Source organism: Lepisosteus oculatus, chromosome 14 (assembly GCF_040954835.1).
Source record: "Lepisosteus oculatus isolate fLepOcu1 chromosome 14, fLepOcu1.hap2, whole genome shotgun sequence".
NCBI classification, from domain to species: Eukaryota; Metazoa; Chordata; class Actinopteri; order Semionotiformes; family Lepisosteidae; genus Lepisosteus; species Lepisosteus oculatus.
The window spans coordinates 528047-550239 of record NC_090709.1 but is presented as its reverse complement, the minus strand read 5'-3'; the positions used below and the strand labels follow the sequence as shown (position 1 = coordinate 550239).

The following is a 22193-nucleotide window of genomic DNA, read 5'->3' as shown; positions in this document are numbered from 1 at the left end:
TATTTACCCTTTATTGCATATTTGTTGTATTTGATATTTATCCTCTTAAGGGATAAACACGCTTTAGATTGTACAACAAAGACTTTGAGCTTTTAGTAGAATTGAATTAGATTGATTTTTTTTTCTTATAGTGACAACTAAGGATCCTAACCGGTTTTATACACATTTCCTGCTTTACATGGTAAGTTAAAACCGTTACATAATTAAAAGCCTTTCCAATGAGAAGTCTTAATTGTAAATTAAACAGGGATAAACATAACATTTCAGGACTATAAAGAAATAAACTAAAGAAATAATTCAATCTAGACTGAATAAAACTAAAACCTTTATTCATTTGATTATACACCTAAATTTAACTGCATGACTAATTCAGTTTTAGTCAACCATAAGAAAGAGTAATTATAGTCAAAATTTAGTGGACTAGACTAAATCAAAAGTGGGTGACTACAAAGTGACTATGACTAATAAACATTTAAGGAACAAATAAAGGTTTATCCTGTGCTGAAAAGAGAAGAAAGGAAACACAATGTTTTGGCTGTGAAGCATTTTGCAGGTGTTACATGCTGACTCAGCTACCTACTTGAACCAATAGACATTTTAGTTGACTTGACTAAGACTATGATTAAATAAAAAACTGGTGACTAAATTGGTGTTTTTAAGTCACCTGACTGCACAAAACACTTCCCTCAGTGACTGCAGGTGAATGGTGTCTCCCTTGTGCTAATGCGCTGGTGAGCTCTTAAGGTACTTAGCCATCTAAAGCTCTTCCCACACTGACTACAGCTGAATGGTCTCTCTCCTGTGTGAATACGATGGTGGGCTATCAAGGTACTTAAGCGTCTAAAATTCTTCCCACACTGACTGCAGCTGAATGGTTTCTCTCCCGTGTGAATGCTCTGGTGGGCTCTTAAGGTACTTAAACCTCTAAAACTCTTCCCACACTGACTGCAGCTGAATGGTCTCTCTTCTGTGTGAGTGCGCTGGTGATTTCTTAAGGTACTTAAGTCAATAAAACTCCTCCCACACTTATTGCAGCAGAACGGTCTCTCTCCTGTGTGAGTGCGCTGGTGAGTTCTTAAGGTACTTGAGTCACTAAAACTCTTCCCACACTGACTACAGCTAAATGGTCTCTCTCCTGTGTGAATGCGCTGGTGTCTTTTTAAGTACTGCGAGTAACTAAAACTCTTCCCACACTGACTGCAGCTGAAGGGTCTCTCTCCTGTGTGAATGTGCTGGTGTCTTTTTAAATGGTGTAAGAGACTAAAACTCTTCCCACACTGACTGCAGCTAAATGGCCTCTCTCCTGTGTGAAGTGGCTTGTTGGTTTTTGGAATCTGAGACTGACAGAAACACTGTTCCTGTCTGTGCTGTAATGGCAGTTTGTTCATTTGCAAATTCTCCATGGAATGGGCTTGCTCAGATCCTAAGGGATCATATGACTGTGTTAAACACTTCTGCAATGACAGTCCTTCTACTTTAACAGAACAAGGCCTAATTGTTATAAAGTCCTGTTGCAGTTCCTGTTGTTCTTCTTTGTACTGCCTCTTGCCTGTGTGCTGTAACTCAGCACTGTTCTCTTCACCAGGTACATCAGTCTGCTGCTCTGCAGAGTTAATCAACTGAGGCTCCATCTTCTGCTCTGTAAGATTGAAATCACCTGGTTCTTCTTTGAAATCTTGTACAGAGACACAGTCTATTTCATTACAACCCTGTGCAATACTGTTTGTGCCCGGATTAATAATCTTCTTTGTAAAATCATCAGTTACTAGGAACCCAGGTGTCAGGCTGTCAGCCTCTGTCTTCAACATGGGCACAGAATCCAGATCCTCAACACTCTGTCTGCTCTCTCTGTGCTGCTCACTGAGTGTCTCTTTCCCTTCTGCAGCAGTGAGCTCTGTCTCCTGCATCAAACTGGAGCCCCACTCCTCCTCCCTGTGCTGCTGTTCAAGAGGAGCCCTTTCCCCAGCACCAGGGAGAGCAATGGCCTCCGACCCTGAAAATACAGGAAAAAAGGACAAGACCTCTAACATGGGCTGAGTAGAATTTAAAAAGCAAATAACACCATGGAGATACAAGAAAACAAACTTAAAAATATAGGGATTTTTAGCATCTAGACAGACCACCACAGAAAACTAAAACACTGCAATGTTCACTTTATCCTTTCATAGCACACATTTAGTCAACAGTGTTAATTTGGTCGACAAAACTTGACATAATGTTTTGTCAGCAACCCATTTTGCATTTTAGTTAAAGAAAATATAACATAAAAATAATCCACAATGATAATGACAAAGACTTGATTGACCTGCATTTCTGTTTCAGGGCACTAAGATGAGACAAAATGACCTACTGGAGTAAAACTCATATAAGAAATTAATTTCACAACACCATCTGTGTATCTACTTTGTCTGACAAATAGCAGGCTGGCCTTAACGGGTAGAATCCTAAGTCTGACGCTGTATGTGGACTGCGCGGTCGCAGTTATGTAATTATCAGGACGAGCCATTTTTCATCTTTTTCTATTTTCCAGCAGTCTCCCATTTGTGGATGGTCTTTTCAACACCTCATGTCATGAATTCTTACTGTCTGTTACAATGAGATGTATACACTAGGCTAATCAGATTAAAGAAAAATAAAAGCTGTAGAGAAGAAAGACATGCTTGTAGTGCTCCATGCTTTCAGCTGGAAGAAAAAGATCTGGATTCAGAAAGTATTTCATTAATAATCAAACCAGGAAAAACAGTACAACATTACTGAAGATAAACAGAACTCAGCCACATTATGAGTTGAAATCTACAATAAATCTGAAGCACCTTCTGAGCTGCAGTACCCAGATGCTTGCATTAAGATATCTCTTTTTTACATTGTAGCTAGAAATCAAATTAACTGGTAAACTGAGCAGGATTAAACTGTTCTACAGCTTGGAAATATAGAAATTACAATTTCTTGTCTTGTATAGAGATTATCGTGTAAGAAATAAGATACACTTTTAAAATCTGAGAGTATGTCGAACACGCTATATTTACTGCATTTCAGCTTCATAATGGTGCTCTGTCAGAAATGTTATTTTGGTTCAGATTTTATTTTCAAAATGTTAGTGACTCTGTAAAATGCCTTTTTGTGTACTGTACATTTCACAGCATGTAACAGCAAGTAGAAAAATTCAAAAGAATCAGTTTGTGTAGGTGGCTGGGTATTTAGCTAACAAAGAAAAAATTTTGTAGCACCAACATCATATAGCAGAGTAAAAATATCCTTGCAAAAATTCAAGGTCAAAATTCTTCAATGCGTAGGGTACCTTTAAGGCGGAGATGACTACACCAAACATTTTGGGCACTTCCTCTCTCTAAAGCCCTGGTCAAATACGAAGACAGTTTGAACAGTTCAAATTCAAACTGAATTTAAAACTACACATTCCTGTTAATGTGGCAGTGCATGTGATCCTTGCTTTTAAACAACTAAACAGGGCAAAAAATCAGTTACATGACTTTGGAGCTTTTGAGTTTTGAAAGCTATATGCAAGTGAACGTAGCCTATACAAAACAAAATATTGCTCTTTTTGCAGTATTCCTCTATTTAAGAATATGGCTGAGCATTTCATAAAAGAAAATGTATTCAAGATAATAATAAGGTCAAACTTTTTAGGTCATTTTTGGAAATGTAACTATATTGCACAAAATGAATTGAAATAAATAAAAAACACAAATAAGCATAGGTCTACATCACAAACTGTTAGCCTACTGGTGCTTTGCCAAGCCAGAAACCTGAGCTCTTTTCTCTGATGCAAGAAAGTCTAATCTTGGCATAGAATCCTGAAAGGCAACGAACGGCAAGTGAATACGCAATTAATTCGATTGCTTTCTCTGAAAGCTGTTCTTGTAGATCGTTAGCAATCTCATCCACTGGAGTAGCCATTGTATTTCTAGTGAGTGATGTTTGCAAGAGCAGACCCTGTCTCTGGACACACTACTTCATTGACTTTTAATAGGCACCACTTTAGAAAATCGCCTTGACAGTATGGTCTCTCTGATTTAGCCATTTCTTCAGCCACGATAAAACTTGCCTTCACCACAGTTATGTGTTACTAGCAAGATGATAGTGTTTTTTCTACTACTAGATTCACAGTGATATCTGTGTAAACGTAGCCAAGGGCTATGCCAAGGGCTCATGGGAACTGGAGTTCCTGCCGCCGCGGAACTCGTACAATAGACCGGGAAAAGTCTTGCAAGGGCCGGATTAAAGTGGCTTGCGGGCTGAATGTGGCCCGTGGGCCACGAGTTTGACGCATGCGGTTTCAACAGTGGAATTTCAGCTGCAAAAGATTGCACCAGAGACAGCACTAGGTCTGCTTGTCATACACATTCAGGAAAGGATGAATAGAGCAATAATTAGGTGATCAGTAATGACCGTTTAAAATGTGCATAGAGTAATATATAAATGCTGGGAACTTCACAATTAAAGAGCTCTGAAGGACAAGAGACAAAAGATAGAGAAACGTTGAGCTTTTTAAGGCTGAAACTAAAATTCAGTCTAAAAAATTGAGGCAAATGAAATGTAAAATGTTAGTGTTAGAGATGTAAATAAATGTAAAAATATAAAAATGAAAATGAGCAAAAAGTTAATAAATGGAGTAGGTGTTACTTTGAAATAAGCAAACAGAAAAACAAACATGACCACACAGTCAGAAGAGGGATGCAGGAACACTTGCAAAAGCTTAGGTAAACAAAAAAAAAATCACAGAAAGGTGTGTTACAAAAGAACATGAAAACATAAAATAGATTTGGTAGAGAGTGAGGGGCTTGAATAATCAGGTGCATTCCTGGCAGTATGAAGAGTATGAAGGTTTGATAGGATAGAAAGCAAGAAAATCAGCTCATATGACAAACAGAGCAATTTGGTCAGAGAGCCTTGTATGAATTATTGGCAAACATGGTTTCATGAAAGGCTTCTAAATCAGCTGGGCATTGAGGTATATTGCCATGGTAAAGAATTTATAAACAGATTTTGTTAAAGCAAGTCAGGTGTTTTTGCAACACATAAAACGGTTTTCCAAGCAACAAAGAGACATTTTTCCAAGAAAGTAATTTAGCCTTTGTCACTAATGGAACCAATAAATAAAGACATAAATATAGAATCTAAAGATTTTTAATTCAATGCTGGTAGCAGGATAAACTTAGGACTCGGCAGCTGTCAGGTTGTGTTCAGTGTATATTTTGTCACTGAGTTAGAGCAAGATGAAATCGGTGAAATCAGGTATTTAGAAATGACTTATTCCAAGAAGGAGATTTTCAGAATAATTATAAATCTAGCAGGATAGAGAAAGCACAGGATAAAGGTAGTTAGATCGATCAGATTATTATACAAAGCCATTTAGCAAAGTATACTTTAGATCTTTTTTCTGAACCAGGGAAAACCTGATCATGTTTCACTATAACAAAGTTTCGATTACTTAATATAACACCTTTAAAATTAGCATCTTAAAGCAATACAGTAGGTCTAAAAAGAGTTATAAGGACCACAAATTACAAAGCACATATAAGGTATAAGTATATATAAGAAAGACAAGCAGTTAGAAGTGCCACTGTAATTAGAAAATTAAGACGATACAGACACTAAATAAAAGCCTTTTATACGTTTTGAAATTAAATTTAAATGCGCTCAGGGTAGGTGACTCAGATATCACTAGGGATACAAATTTAGAGCTCTGGGGTGCAGCTAAAGAAGGCCCCATCACCCACAGAATGTAGAATATCCTGAACACCAGAGTCAGATGAACAAAGGTTGTAAGGGGGGAAGTAGATAGATAAACCAGATAAGTACTGAATGAGGATGAGGATATTGAAGTTGACTTGAAACCTGATAGGAAGCCAGTGGAAGGACTTGAAGACAGGCGTAATGTGATTGCTTGCTAGCAACCCGGTCAGGATTCTGGCTGCCAAATTCTGAATGTATTGGAGATTGCTCAGTGAGGATTTAATTACCCCAGTGAACAGGATGTGCATTTATTTATTCTAGAAAAAAAACCCTCTTAATTTCTCTAGTTCCCTTTAAAAGAAAAGGAATCAGTGTGATATTCCACAATGCAGAGTGCTACATGGCTGGTATTTACATATGATATTTAACAAATTAATACAAGTAGTTTGTGAGGATTTAAGTATAGGCCTAGTTATTGCATGATGCAAAACTAAAGATGTACATAAGAAAAAGATAATTTTGGGAAAGTTGAAGAATACACTGATAACAAGAACACTTCCTAAAATTTTGGACATACTGCAGTTTGTTCAAAGTAGATTTAGATACCCCAGCGCGTAGAACATTACAGTAGTCAATTCGAGAGAACACAAATGTGTTGATCAGCTTTTCAGCCACAGTTAATTAAGGCATAGGGCGTAGTCTAGCGATATTTCTGAGGTGAAAAAAATAATGTTTGCCAATATGCTGCACATGTGGGTCAAATGTTAAACCAGAATCCGTTTATCACTACTCCCCTACTCCCCACCTCGCAACCTTCGCTCTACTAACTCTGGACTCCTTACTGTCCCCCAAGGCATACTTTTGACAAATTGACAGGAGATGTTATAGACTGCACCAGCGGCCATGTCACCCTCCAGCTCTCAACTGGCTACCCACTGAAGCTGAACAGGTTTGAGCCTGATCAGTATGGATGAGAGACCTACTGGAAAGCTATGGATGCTGCTGGGAGTGGTGTTAATGGGACAAGCGGGGGGTACCCACTCTGCAGTCTGTGTGGGTCCTAATGCCCCCGTATAATGGCAGGGACACTATAATGTAGTGGGCGCCGTCGTTCGGATGAGACGTTTAGCCGAGGTCCTGACTCTCAGTGGTCATTAAAGATCCCCAGGCATTTCTCGAGAAGAGTAAGGAGTTACCCCAGTGTCCGGGCCCAATTTCCCCCCTTGACCTTTACTGTGTCCGCATGTATAATTTAATTGTTTTTGTCCTGCGATGGACTAGCACACCATTCAAGGTGTACCCTGCCTTGCGCTCGCTGCTTGCCTTTGCTAGGCTCCAGCTCTTCCCAAAACCCTGAATGGGATAATTTGGTTCGGTGAATGGATGGATGTTATAGACTGCAGAGGAAGATGATGAAGTTAACAGACTGGATGTTTACACAGCTACTGAAAAAACATACAAAAAGCAAACAGTTAACATTGATTAATCATTCAATTCAATTTCATAAAGCCAGTCCTGTAACCCTATCTGTAGATGAATCTATACTTGAGAAATTGAAAAACCTTGGGGTTATATTCGATTCTGGTTTAACATTTGACCCACATGTGCAGCATATTGGCAAACATTATTTTTTTCACCTCAGAAATATCGCTAGACTACGCCCTATGCTATCATTAACTGTGGCTGAAAAGCTGATCAACACATTTGTGTTCTCTCGAATTGACTACTGTAATGTTCTACGCGCTGGGGTATCTAAATCTACTTTGAACAAACTGCAGTATGTCCAAAAATCTGCAGCCAGAATCCTGACCCGGTCTAGTTTAAATGATCACATTACTCCTATCCTGGAGTCCTTGCACTGGCTTCCGGTCAAATTCTGTGAAGACTTTAAAATCCTTATGCTCACCTATAAGGCTCTGCATGCCTTGGCACCTCAGTACCTGTCTGAACTATTATCGCCCTACTCCCCACCTCGCAACCTTCGCTCTACTAACTCTGGACTCCTTACTGTCCCCCAAGCCTGTCTACATTATGTGGGTGACAGGGCCTTCTCCTGTTATGCCCCCAAGCTCTGGAACTCTCTCCCCAAGTATATCAGAGAGTCACTTTCTCTAAACTCCTTCAAATCCAGGCTCAAAGCCTTATTTTTTAGAAAAGCCTTTACTTAACTTTTCCATTCTTCACCCCTCTACTTTTCTTTTTAGCACCATCCACGGTCTCCTCTGTATATTGTAATTGTGTTTTATCTTGTGTATTCTTTTTATTTATTGTTGTTGTCATTCTGTAAAGCGCTTTGAGAACCCTCCTTTAAAGGCTCTATATAAAATAAAGTTTATTATTATTATTCATCAGGAAGTACAATAACCTTCTACAAAAATAAATGTAAATGGTGACAAATCTGTGATTAATGATTAGGGACTTAGAAGTCAAAGAAAATTTAAATTGTTTAATTGTAAACACTAAGTCATATATGCAGAAGCCATTGGCACTTTGCGCTATAGAATGTTCATTCTGTACTGCTGAGCCCCGCACCTCTTCTCTCTTTTGGTACTGCCCCCCTCTCTGAGAGCATGCAGAGGGCGGTGCTCTATTTTCCCAGCCTTTGATTTGAAAAAAAAGACCTGATGATCTGCTTCACACCACAGGAAGAGAGGAGAACTTGATTTTTTCTGTACGAAACGTGTGTTGCATTTATGAAATTCAAGTTTCGTAAATGTTTAGTTAAGAAGTAAAAACCCTACAGCATACACAAATTTTCTAAGCTGATCATAAAGAAGAAAAATCACCCATTGTTTGAACATACAAAGTGTTTTTTAATCTAAACCCAGTTATTTGTAGCTTTTAAAGTCATGCAATGTTTAAGTTAGGCAGGAACACATCATTTTATCTTATTTTTTATTTTAAAAATTGTTTGCCTAGCATGGTAAAGAGCACTGTGATAGACTGAAACACAGGCCTGTCATAATACTTATACTTAACATAATACTTATGTTATCATAATACTAGCACAACATGATTAACACTTACACCATTCAGACTATGGTAGGTTTTCAACTGAATTATTATGGCATCAAAAGACCCAGTTATTAATAATATCAGTGAGATAAAGAATGTGTATATTAATTTTCCTGTTCTGTGGTAATATTTTAAGTAACTCATTCAGTAATTACCCTACAGTTATTACAAATTGAGTACTGGTGGAAGCCTCTACTGAATAAACTTGTTGCTTTGAAACTTTGAAAAAACTTCCTTTGAAAACAATTTCAACACAACTTATAGAAAAATACAGAATTATTAACAGTTGTTAATAATAGATGTTATAAATAGATCTTTTTATTAGGAAAGATTCATTCGATGTCCCCTCTATGAGATTATTTATTACTAATCAAAAATAAATTACTTATTGTATCGATATTTGACATTTCTGTGGATCAATACTCTTTAGACTGAGCAACAAAAACTTGTGCTTTTTGACAAAATCTTATAAAATGTGTTAAATATTTTCTTAGCCATACATTTTATTATTTATTACAATTTAGTACTGATTATACCTTTATACATTTTATTATACAAATAAATTTAAAAAATGTGATTAAAACTAATGTAGTTTTAATCAGTTTAATTAATTTAATTAAGACTAATCATAGTGAAGATTGGGTTGAATGGACTAAATTAAAAATGGATGACTAGAAGGTGGCTATGACTAACAGACACTTTCTTTGACTTGACTAAGACTATGACTAAATCAAAATCTGGAGACTAAATTAACACTGCAAACAAGTACACAGAAAAATAACACTCAGAATAAACAACTTTTCTAAACACACATTACATTTGTTGGTTTCATATATCTCTATTGGCAGCAACAATCAGCATCGACCAGCAAAGTCTCTTAATAACCACATCAAGGTTTAAATGTGAAAATAGCATGGTGATTGGTTGAAGCCCAAGCACAGTCCTCAGAGTGATGTTTAAGGTTGAACTCTAGAAGCTGTGAATGGCTTAGACAGTGAATTCAGAGGGAAACAGTCTGATACAGAACTGTTTAATTACAGAGAGGCTCCCAGCTGAATCAGAAAGAGGCGAGCTGGTGATTCAGAAAATAAACCAAAAAGGGGGAAAAAGGCAAAAAGGCACAGAGATAACCAGTGGTTATATAATGCTAACACGAGTGCAAGACTCTCATTAACAACAACAGTGGATTGAATCATAATACTATATAGAAAACGTTATTTTATATAGCCCCTTTAAAAGGGGCTTCTCAAAGCGCTTTACAGATGGAAAAAAGTAACACAGTGGGAGGAGGCAGCAGAATTAAACCAGTACAGTGAGGGTTTGGAAGGGGCAATAAGGAGTTTGATTAAATTGATTGAGATTCTTACTGAAAAACTGGCAGTTTGAGAGAAAGGTGCCCCAATCTGTTTGAATGGCAGGGTGAGAATGTGAGAATGTTTGTGTTGCCCCTGGCAACCGCAGGATGTAGGTCAGACTCAGTCTTGGCATGACAATAAAAGGGCAAGGCCCCCAACAAAAGCAAAAACCCAAACACACAAATTAACTGAACCTGATTCTTTAGAAAGCAGAGAGCATATATTCTAAAAAAAAAAAACACAAGTATCACATTTTATAAAAAATATTAGGATGTTAATCTAGATATAATGGGTAACTCCTCACTATTGTAAACATTTCAAGTTTCAGAGCAAAGGGGATGTTTGCTTGGATGTGAAAGCCCCAGACTCACTGATTAAAGCAATTGTCAAGTTTACCTTAGTTTACATTAGTTAATTAAATTCTGGAAAAAGGATTAAGGGTTAATCAGCAGTCCAGGAGCAGTCCAGGAACACAGCCTAAAAGAAAAGGACAGAGATAAGAACAGAGGAGAAAAGACATGAAGGTGAGAGCTCCTTGTTCCAGATCATCCATATCATCAAGTATTTGAACCTTTTTAATATAGCCTGTTGTTCTGTAATTTTTAGAGATCTCTGACTGCTGTCCAGTTTAAAGAATCCCTTGGTTGAAACACCTGATTAGTGAATGGATTTTGAGAATAGGGAGATAAATTGCCATTAATCTGGTAACATAAGGGTTAAGAGAAGAAGTGAGATTTAACTGCAGGTAACAGTGTCTTTAGTTTAGAAGGCAGCTGATCTTTAAGATATTTAAGAGTTGAATACTTTGCAACAGTCAGGTTTTGCTGGGTAGACAGGAAGTGGGCCTCTGGGGCACTTTATTTATAAATTGCATAACTTGCATGTTGTATGTTTATTGTGTGTGTAGTTTAGTGTGTGTTTTGTCATTGTTAATAAATATTTGTTAGCCCAGTGTGTCTTACTTCTGACTCTTTTCTGTGTCAGAGCACAAAGAACCCAAGTGCTTCTCAATCTAATTATTGCTCAGTTATATGGGGGATAGAGTCATTTAATTTAATTCTTGATTTACTCTCTGGGCCATTTCAGGCATTTTCAGACCTCCCATTTGTAACAGGTTGTCAACGATATTCTGTGATGAACTGGTATCCTGTCCATGGTGTATCCCACACTGTGCCACTTGTATGCTGGGATAGGCTCCAGATCTACCTTTACTGTGCAGAGCAGTGAATTCAACTGAGAGGAAATGACTGTCTCTCTAGAAGACTCATACACATTCTGCTGTGTACTTAATCCAAAGAAGTCAGGAAGAAAACAGTGCACATTGCAGTGCTGGTACTTAACTCAACAGTGAGAGCAGACAACACTGGCCAGACAGTGCAACACAAACACACCAAGAGAAAAACCCTGGGAACAGTTTGTCCTTTCAATTCCTTCCAAATCCAGGACACTCCTTCTCCTCCAAGATCAATCAATACAGCAGAATCCCCAAACTTAAAACACCCAAATATAAAATGTGAACAATATACTGCACCTCACCAGAGACAATCCAATATTCACTTGAACCTGCACCTCAAACCCCTAACCACTAGAAAACATAAGAATGCAAATATCTGTCGACTGATTGACCACTTTTATCCTGTTTACAATTTTACCTATATTTCCAGATTTTAATTGCTTTTTTTAAACTTAAATCCCTGGAAACACATTTGGCCAAGATTATGTTAAAAATAAGGAGAATGTTCCAAAGATAAAAAACACTAAATAAGCAAAATACCAAAGATAACAATGATGTAAATACAGTAGCTCATCATTTTTTTTTACTCCGGTTTCTGAATGATATGAAGTCTAAACAACGTGTTCTCAGTCCTGTTACTGAAATACAGATGAGGGGATGAGGAGAATAAGGGGTTAATTCAGACACAATAACTGGACACTGCAGTACATTAACAAAGCACTGAGAAAGAGGGGTTAATACAGACACACTGACTGGACAATACAGTACATTAACACTACACTGAGAGAAAGGGATTAATACAGAAACACTGACTGACTTAATATTCCAAAGGAGTTAGTACAGACAGACCCTGGTGGACTGGAATATTTAAATAATAAACACATACAAAATCTAAAGATATAACACAATACTTATATTTTTCCCTAATGACGTCGGATTATACACTGATTTAGCGAAAGAACTGGTGAATGTGAACGAATTGTTTTTAGCACCATAACCAGACAACAACAGTTCAGTTTTCAGTAAAGAATCCCGTTGCTAAATCACACAAGTCTTTCCCACTTCACTCTGCATCTTCACTATATTCTAAACAGTGAGGAAGTTAAAGACACCGTTTTTAAACACACACACACTGACTTCATACAAGTCACCCCACTGACCTGACAACTGCACTTTCGTTTTTTTTATTCCTGCAGTGACTTCACGGGGAAGCTTGTGTCCAACATGATGTGTCTGTCTCCGATCTCCTGCTCCCGTCTCCTTCTCCCACAGCTGCAATCTCCACTTCAGGCTCTCGTTTTCCTTCTTCAGCTGCGCCATTTCACTCTCGAAACTGTCCTCCACACACTGTGTGATTTTAAACGCGGCCCGTCTCACCAGAATCTGGGAGACGCTGCGGAGCTTGTCTTCAAACTCGTCCTCAGAGTCAGACATCCTGTTTCGGAAAACGTCTGCCACTTCATATACGATCGATTTGAGTAAAATATCCAAGAAAGAATGAAGCTCGGTTTGTAGATTTAACAAGGACGCCGCCATCCTTCTTTAGAGTCGGTGAGAAACAAAGGCTACGGGGTTTAAACACAAGAACTTTCTTCTGTATTTTTATTCTTCACAGATCCTGTATTCAGGCCTGTGATCTGTTCAAGCATGAACACTGCCGACAAGTCGTGTGCGATATCAAAACTTGAAAAGTTACTTTAAGAAATGAATAAGTTTCTTATCATTTAGCTAAAGCAACTGATTCAATCACCGCCACGTGGGTGAAATATCTGCAGTGTCGCGCAGTATGATGACGTCACTCCAGCACTGCCGCGGCTTCTAGCAACTGAGGGCGGTGCTAAGAAAGAGGAGTTTCTGCAGCCGAACATAAACCTCACTGTACCTCCTATCGCCACCTAGTGTGGAGGAGTGAATCACCTACGAGTTTCACTATTCGTAACTGTCAATTTTAAATTTATGTACTGGACTTAATAACGTACATAATTTACAATGTAAAACTTTCATGTAAGGTTCATGCCCCTCTAGTTAAAAGGTTGCTGGTTCATATCCTGCATCTGATAAAGGAATCCTACTCTCCTGGGCTCTGGACCAAGGCCCTTAACACCAGCTGCTCTGGGGATGCTGTACAGTGGGTGATCCTGTGCTCTAACCCCAAGCTTTTTCACTGTCTGTGTATCTCATGGAGAGCAAGCTGGGGTATGCGAAAAATACATTTCTAATGCAAGAGATTGTATTTGGCTAATAAAGTGATCTTCACTTTTTGAGAAGTGGGTGCACACACAGGAAGACATTAATGTTTGTCTTCATTAGAGAATGTATATCAACAGTTTAAGCCAAAATGTTTGTAATTGTGATTTTGCTAAATTTAATAAATCGTCTATCGATGTTAGAAATTAGTCAGAAAGTTAGAAATAGTTTTATTTCCAAATCTATAAACTGTGAAGAGAGTTTACCAGATTATATTCTGAGCTTTGTTTGTAAAGAAAGTCTTTTTAATTGAAGGTGTAGGATTCCAGCCCATATGCGGACGGTTGTGTTCCCTGAATCTATTGTGATCCCCCCGTAGTATTAGTTTTTGTGTCCTTCAAATAAAACTAAGTATTTTACTTGCCCTTTATCGAGTTTTACCGTATGTTTTTTTAAATGTTTGATCATTTTGTATGCTCTTTAGTACTTTACAGGAGATGTTTTAGGATTTATTTAGCTGTCAATACATAAAGCAATTTTATCAGTATCGAACGCTAAATGTAGATCCTGGCAATATTAATGAAATGTTCTTTAGAAAACTGTTTTTTTTTATATTTCCAATATTAAATTTTTCCAATACCATACAAAAAGTTGAAAGTTTCGATTGCATGCAGCTGATGAAATCTCTCTTTGATGGAAGTTACAACTACATCTAAACTACTACAGAAACAATCACATTTACACGTTTCTTGTGGATCCAGAAGAAGATCATTATGAGACTCAAAACATGCCTCTTTTCTTTTTTGGAGGATGAATGGATTATTGATGTGTAAACATCTGTTCAAAACCAAAATCATCTCCTATTGCTGCTGCTTCTTTGATAGTTTCCTCAAATCCTTCAACTGATCATCGGTATCAAGGGATAATGTCATAAAAATTGTGGTTTTCTTTTAATTGCCAATTTTATTGTAATTACATTTTCTTTTAAAGATGTCTTGCATGTATCACAAGGTATAATAGTCCCTGTCCGTCCTCAGCTAAAATGTTTTTAAAAATACGAAAAAAGTACAATTTACTTAACAACATTTATGGTTACATCTATATTAAAATGAAGGTAAATATACCAAGATATTAAAATTTAATTGTACAGTCCTAACCTAATAATGATTGTGAAGTTTTCCAATACATCTGAACAGTAATTTTGAAATATTTTAGATGAGAATGTAAAGAGAGTACAAAGATCAAATTCAATGACTGAAAATAAACCAGTAGATCACTAAACTGAGTTTCTTCCTTGAAATGATTTGCTTGCGAAGCACTAAGCAACCTTGAATGTATTACGGGAATCAAATATACAGATGGAATCAGACCGTGCTTTCCACATTTTGTGTAACATTTTCCTTTGATAAGGCGGAGTTGTCTTCACAATCTGGATTAAATAAAAAGAAGTGACGTCAGTGTAAAACAGCTTTCCTTCTTGGGGAACAACGGTTGTGTTCAATATTTCTAATAATTTTGGTTTCAAGATCGAAATTTAGTGTGAAGCATAAGAGCCAGCTGGATAAATCTTTTACACGTCATTGACAATGGTCTTTCAACTAATAGTCCGTGCAGGGATCAAATTCCAGCTGCTGTTAAGAGTTGTGTAAGGCTCTGCAACATGCAGAGGAGAAACTAGCTCTGCTTCTTCATTATATACACAGTGAGCAATATTTGCGAGCTTACTTCCCCCTTCAAGCTCTGTATTCGAATGCAGTACAGGACCGGTCATGGAGAAATGAAGCGAGGAGGGTGTGTACATTAAAAGGCTCACAGCGTCCCTGGGAGGGCTCAAACAACCATCCACCCTTTTGGTTAACAACCGAGGCACAAAGATTCAAGTACAGCTTGACACTTCTCGGTCTCAGTGAGATCAATACACTCAGTGTATTTTCAGAGATTCATTTTTTTAAAGGAAAAAACCAACAGCGGCTGAGATCTTCTGGAATTTTTTCATTCTATACTGCAATTTCGGATGGGTACCCTGTGAAAATACGACTTTTGACAAGATGGGATGGACATTTAAGGTCAGCAGGCTTGGGGAATTAGACTTTGTGGTGAAGGCTGCAGGTTCAGCAGCAGCAGAACCTGATCAGTATCAGTTGAGTCTGATATACTTTGAAAACTTGACTTTTGGATTTAGAGTCAGTGTTCTCAGTGTTCCTGGATCTGTTATCGAGAACAACACCATTACTTCTTGACTTCCAATCTTCTTTCTGGTTCATGCCATGTAAAAAGACATACTCAATGGAGTCATGCCAAGCTTGTGAGTTTAAGCCTCACCTGGAGCAGCTCAGTTTTCTTTCTGGACTGTTAAAGAGGGTTTTGTGTTTTTTGTGAAATGAAGAGAGGATTCTCTGTTACTTGTGCTCCCCCTGGGAGAGGTAAAAATGTGAAGTTCATGAGGTGGTGGTAAATATCCTCATATTTAGGAATACAGGATATGGAATATCAGGGCTGTAGGCATTCAGATCTGTAGATGTAGTGAAAACATTAGAGGAGATGTGTCACTCTCTGTTTGAGAGCTGCGCAGGAAGAATAAAATGTGGCCTGGGAAGAAGAGATTCTCTTTGGAAGAGTGGCACTCCTCAAAGGGAAAGTGCAGGAAAAGTTTTCACAAAGCTGATTTTTGGGGGATTAAAAGTAGATTTTTGGTGTGCCATCATGGTGCAATGCTGGCACGTCTGACTCCACATCAGAAAGCTACGTGTTCAAATCACGTCGGGGTCAGCTATTAGCTTTTCAGGTTCTGCTTGTGCCAAACCTGGAATTCTCACCATGCAGTTGAGTTTTATCTGTGCACCACATAGATAATCTAAACAAAATAGAGCAGTACAGGACACGCAGTGAGGAGCTCATGCAGCGAATACCCTTGAACACGACAAGAGAATAGGCACAGTTCACATCTGCTAAACATCATGTCCGACTTTAGAGACAGCTGCATCAGAGAATGGAATCCTGGAGGAAAGAGATCATTTTTGTATTACAGGTTCAAGCAAATCTGAAAGTTGGGGAGTTTCGGGACACTTTGGTTTTATTAAAAAGTGTCTGAAGCCTGTAAATGTAATTTGAAATGGCTAACCCTATTGGACATTAGCTGGTGCTTTTTGTAACGATTTGCTATTTCATGCAGGAAAAAAAAAGGATACAAACCCAACGTTTGCTTTCAGGTGCAGTTCATTTACATAACGGACATTTATTACTGAGGAGTCTGATTAAAATTTACACGAGCCAGGTAGAAGTCGAACCTAGAATTGTTTGACCCCAAATCAGGCTCGTTATCTATTAAACCTCTGGCATATCATATAACCTGAATTGCACCATAGTAAGCTCAGTGCTGCTACTAGTAATACACCACTCCATCTAAAATTTCAAAGTGACAAATGTGTGTCCTAAATTTTTATGAGTTTTAAAATATCATCTCTTTAAATCAGACAAAATTGTTAATGTGTCCCACTGAAATTCAGATCGATTTAGAATTCAAAGAAAAACTGTTTTCTTCCACAACACCGTGAAATTATCACATCTACCAGACTCTCCAACTTCTCTCTTGTAGTTGTAAAGCAGACTTTGCTGGGTGAGCATTCACTCTTGTAAATTAGGTCACGTATCATGTTAAATCATTTCTTTTCAACACAACATTTCCTGGTTCACGTTTTCTCTATGAAAAAAAAATTCCCTTACACAATTTCATGTTTTTTATATAAAAGTGTCACAAAAGAACTCTTGGGAGATGTCAAAAGTATTGGACATGAAAAATTCCAGATAAGAGCCATTTCTCTTCAATTTTCAGTGTCGGGGCTGCTATGTAACTTACTCTGAGAGTAGGCTCAGTGCTTACTGAACACAGATGTCTCTTTTGACCAGGGACAAAGTATTTCTGATGGAGCGCTATACGCAAAGATTTAATAACTGTCACAGTAAGGTGAACCCTTGGGCGAGGAATGTTCCTGCCTCGTGTATGACTACGCCACCTAGCAATACAAACGGGGTGAAAGGGCCCCTCTACATTGCCACAGGTTCTGTTTATCTTCCAGAATCACCAATGCACACACAGACCAGCGACAATCATTTGTATTGTATAAATGGCTTTTATTTTCTAACTACATTCACATTCACTATCACCCAAAGACACAACGAAAACAGTATTCACAGCAGCAAAAGGTCCTTCCCAGGGTCATAATGAATCCGGAGGGACAGCAATCTTTCCTGTAAAGTACTGAAGAGAGGCCACTCGAACGATTCTTCTTAGTACCTGTAGTCTCTGATGGCCCATATGAAGGAGAGGGGTATCACCCAGTCCTATTTCCCCAGTCCACAGCCAGGTAACAGTAGAAATCCTCTGCGGGTTGTATTACATTCCTTTCAGTTTGAATCAGCTAGCTGGAGTGGTTTCCTTGTTCTTTGCCTTCAGGCATTAAAAGTATCTGTACAGTACCTCTGTTCCAATGCCGATGTCTCCCATGGTCGTCAGTTACTGAACCAGTACTTCCTTGCCTTCAGGTATTAGAAGTCTCTGCAAAATACCTCCATGGTCTCACACTCTGCAGCTTCCTTGTGCTGCCTGTGTCGTCTCCAGGGTCCAGTGGGAATATGGAGCCCCCTCTGTTCTGTCTCAGGTGTTTTTATTCCTCTCCTTAACCAATCCCTCTCAGGGGGTTTTCCACAGTCCCTGTCAGAATTGGGTTTCCCCAGCATTTTTCCAGGAGAAAGCTTGTGGTGTTTGAGGGGTGTGGGAGTGCCGAGCTATGTGTTATTGGCCCTTATAACCTGTTCACTCTCCAGCTCTCTCTCCTCCTCCCTTGGTCTGGATAAAACTGGCTCAGCAACTCCTCAAACCTCCAAGTATTGATACCTAATTGCTTCCTGAACAACTTGAGTATGACTGTTGTTACTGATTGTTCCTGCTAGACTGTATTCCTTAGAACTACAGTTGCCACCCTTGAGTGAGAAGCAACATTGACACCATCCTGGAAATCAACATAACCTAATCAATTACAGCCTGTTACTGCCTAAAGGACCCACATCCCGTGACACATGCATTCCTCCAATTTAATAGTTTTATTCCTGGGAAAAGGCACTGCAACAGAGAGTTGATATTCAAAGACTTCAGCGTCCGTATTGCCATATTGGACTGCTTGTATGCAGACATCGCTTTGATTTTGATTCTCCCGAATTCTGTTTTGCAAGTCTTTAGTGTTTTACTTAATTCAGAGGGTTTTGTATTGACACCGCTGAAGTAAACAAGTGACATAATCACAAATGCGACCAATTGTTCTGGATAAAAATGATTGATGCGAGAAAAATACAGCTTCTTGCATTAACAGCAAGATCCACCAACGCACTCACTTGTTGTGTTGGGGATGTTTCTGTAGTACTCTTCCTCAGAGTCAAAGTTATTTGGCAAGCAAGGACCACTGAGAACAAGTGTGAATGAATTAAGATCACAGTGATTTCTAATATTGCACTGTCATTTTGTGTACAGAGACCTGATAAGAGCACTTCTACTTCTTCCTTATTAAGAGTTTCAGTGTTTAAGAAGATGATTCTCACCTCAATTGCTAGTTTCAAAAGGTTTGTTCAAAGGCACGTTGGCTAGGAATCAAACCTGCTTGTGAGACAGCTGGGCTCACCACTATACCATGAACAGACTTCCAAGATCACCAACCAAATTTTACAATCCTCTCTCTCACCCTAAAAGATATGTAGACTAAGACGCCAAATGGAAACAAATTTTATTCACTCAAATTTCCACTAAATATTTTATTGTGATGTCATTTTAATTAACATTAGCTGTGACAAGGCGTCATTTTTGCCTCTTCAAGTTTAAGAGTCTGCTACTTTATTTGGACTTGGTAAAGGAACAACTTGTTCAATGTTTGCTTACACAGCTCCACCATAGTTATTTGTCCACATTCTAACAGGATGTAAAAATAAGTGATTCATTAGTGCAGAGTGACTGGAAGCTTTAACGTGATAAATATGATGCCTTTTTTCTGCTTATGTCTTAATTTCCATAAATTTACTCTGTAGTAAAGGAAACGCTAAAGCAGGAAATTGCGGGCATTCTTCATTCCTGGTTGATTGCTCGTGTGCAGAGGGCTTCTGCACGTCCCAAAATCAGTTCTGCAGTTGTGTTGCTGTGTTGTGGATGTAACTCAGTGGTAAAGCACATGGTTCGTATGAATGAGGTCCCAAATTCAATCCCCGGCATCTCCATGTCAAAGCAAGAAATGGTCTTCTGACTTGTTGTGGCTGTTCAAGAAGACACCTGTTGAATCTCACCAGGGATTTCTTGAGAGATTGTTCAGCGAGCAAAGCCTCCCTCTGGACTCTGCACTCACCTGAAAACTGTGTGAGCTCTCGTGTAGATTATCTACATGGAGAACAGTGACAAGAACACCTTTGAACTTTGAGAAGAGAAGTGCTAAAGAGCATTAAAAAAATATTTGAAACACTCATAGTACAACTCAAAAACCTAAGGAACAAAAGACCTTTCCATGTTCACAATAGTTTAATGAAAATCAGCCGCTTGAATAGGGACCCTCAGGTTAATAACTAGATCTTCTATTGACTGAGCTATTCCTGTCTACTTGGCTTCTTTTCTTAAACAACATTTCTCAAGAATTTCGTACAACTTGCGAAAGCTGACATAATTATTGCTTATAAATGCAGAGGAATATTGCCTGCTGGTAGGAAAATGGCAGTGATTATTATTATTATTTTGCTTCTAAACCTGCTAATGGAAAGAACAGAGTCGAGAGTCTCTGTAGTGCAATGTGTAGTGTGGTCGGCTTTAAACTAAAATAACATAGGTGGTTCATGAATACCTGAAAATCATTGACCATGCCAGTATTAGCAGCGGATACGAGTGTTTTGCACGTCGAGCTACAATACATAAAAATAAAGCTCCCGAGTCAATATCATTGGGAATATCCAATAATGACGAACATCAGTAACAGTAAGGAAAATTAGACTCACTCATGGAGTTTTATCTTCGAATGGAGGGCGGGAGAATTTGTTTCTAGCTCTCCACTGTTAATTGACAGGACTTTTGATGAAACTGTTCTCATACAACCAACATACAAATCACACATCTTAATGAACATGAAGGGAAATCCATGTTGTGAATAACATAAAACTGTCACTACCTATGATTGGGTCCTTGAGTCTGGCACCTAAGACCACTCAGCCATCCTGACAAACAGTGGAAGCTGGTGTGTTGAATGCACCCGTTGCTTTGTCAGGGAAGCAGGGAAGATTATGCTAGAACAACAGAAGGATTATTAACCACTACCAATAGTTCTTTACTTATTATTACAGAGATTTCTACATTGCAAGACAATTGACAATTTTAGATCAAGGAAAGGCATGGTAAACAAAACAGGTACAGAGAGAGTTTGAACTGGAAATCTTCAGTCTACAAGACAAACACCTTACCACTTGGCCACTGTGCCTTTGCTTCTGCTTCCTTTTCCATTAAGGCTAACACGTTTTTAAAATAAAAAAAAATAAAAAAAAATCTTTGTGCACAAATTGCCATGGTAAGAGGAATAAAACAAATGACTTTGTGGTGTTATGACGCGTGGAAGTGACTACACCTCCTTTTTCTGAGATGCTTCCTCTCACTTGGTGAAATATTCACTTCTTTGGCCCCCTGGATATAGTTCTTCTGTTAAGCAGGCTTCAGACTCTGCTTATAGAGCCCGTGTAGAGATTTTATTTTTACAGGAAGACGCATTCCGAAATGTATCTCTGTATTTTTAGAAAAGCTTTGAACGGCATATTTTATACAATGCACAAAAAGTATTCTAATTGCAGACTGCAGTTCTGTGCAGCAATTGTACTAGATTTGACTATGAATCTGAAATACTTTTAGCAAAGATATTCAGGTTTCCTTGAACCATTAATAAAAATCTACTTCGCTTCCAATCTCTGATGTTACTGTAAACTTGGACGTGATGTTCCTCAGGTGTGCAGTCTGCCTTTCCTCTAGTCGTATTCAAGAGTACTCACTGCGTGAGCTCCTCACTGCATGTCCTGTATTCTACTGTGATTTCATTTAGATTATATACGTGGAGTGCAGTGACAAGATCACCTTGAACATTTCCGGTTTGTGAAAGGAAACACTAAAGAAAATATAAGTGATGAACGTTTAAAATAACCACAGTACAGCTAAAAGAGTGAAAGATAAAAGACAATTTATAATGACATTCACAATAGATTTAAGAAAAGCACAACCACCCAAACAGGGAGTTGAACCCTCAGATTAGAAGTCTAGTGTTCTACTGATTGAGCTATCCAGCCTCTGTGAAAATTCAGACACTGGTGGAATCCTTGGAAGTTACATATCTCTTCTTGTGCCAAAGTGCAGTCATACTTGACCCGTCTGGAACAACCACTGACAGACTTTATCCAGAAGTGACGGCACCACTCCCAGTAGAATGAGAGAGAAATACAACACTGCATTTATCATTCCTCACAGTACTTATATTTTCACTACCATTTTGACCTTTTAACAATCATACCCTTTTCACATTTAATAAGATATTTTAACCATCAAAATTTATGAAAATAAAGAAATGGAACATTTTTTGGAACAATAATAATACAAAAAAAACTTTCAGTGCCTTGAATGCATAAATGTGCACACCCTTTATACAGGGGGT

At 38.3% G+C, this 22193-nt stretch overlaps 1 protein-coding gene across 1 annotated transcript; it reads right to left on the bottom strand.

Annotated features, from left to right (window-relative positions):
- Positions 1–312: 312 nt before the first annotated feature.
- Positions 313–13064, bottom strand: LOC107076002 (zinc finger protein 391-like). Its single transcript, XM_015339279.2, has 2 exons — positions 12459–13064; positions 313–1993 (listed from the first exon to the last, which is right to left on the bottom strand). Exons 1-2 carry the CDS (start codon positions 12832–12834, stop codon positions 687–689), a joined length of 1683 nt encoding a protein of 560 aa, XP_015194765.2. The 5' UTR covers positions 12835–13064; the 3' UTR covers positions 313–686.
- Positions 13065–22193: the final 9129 nt, after the last annotated feature.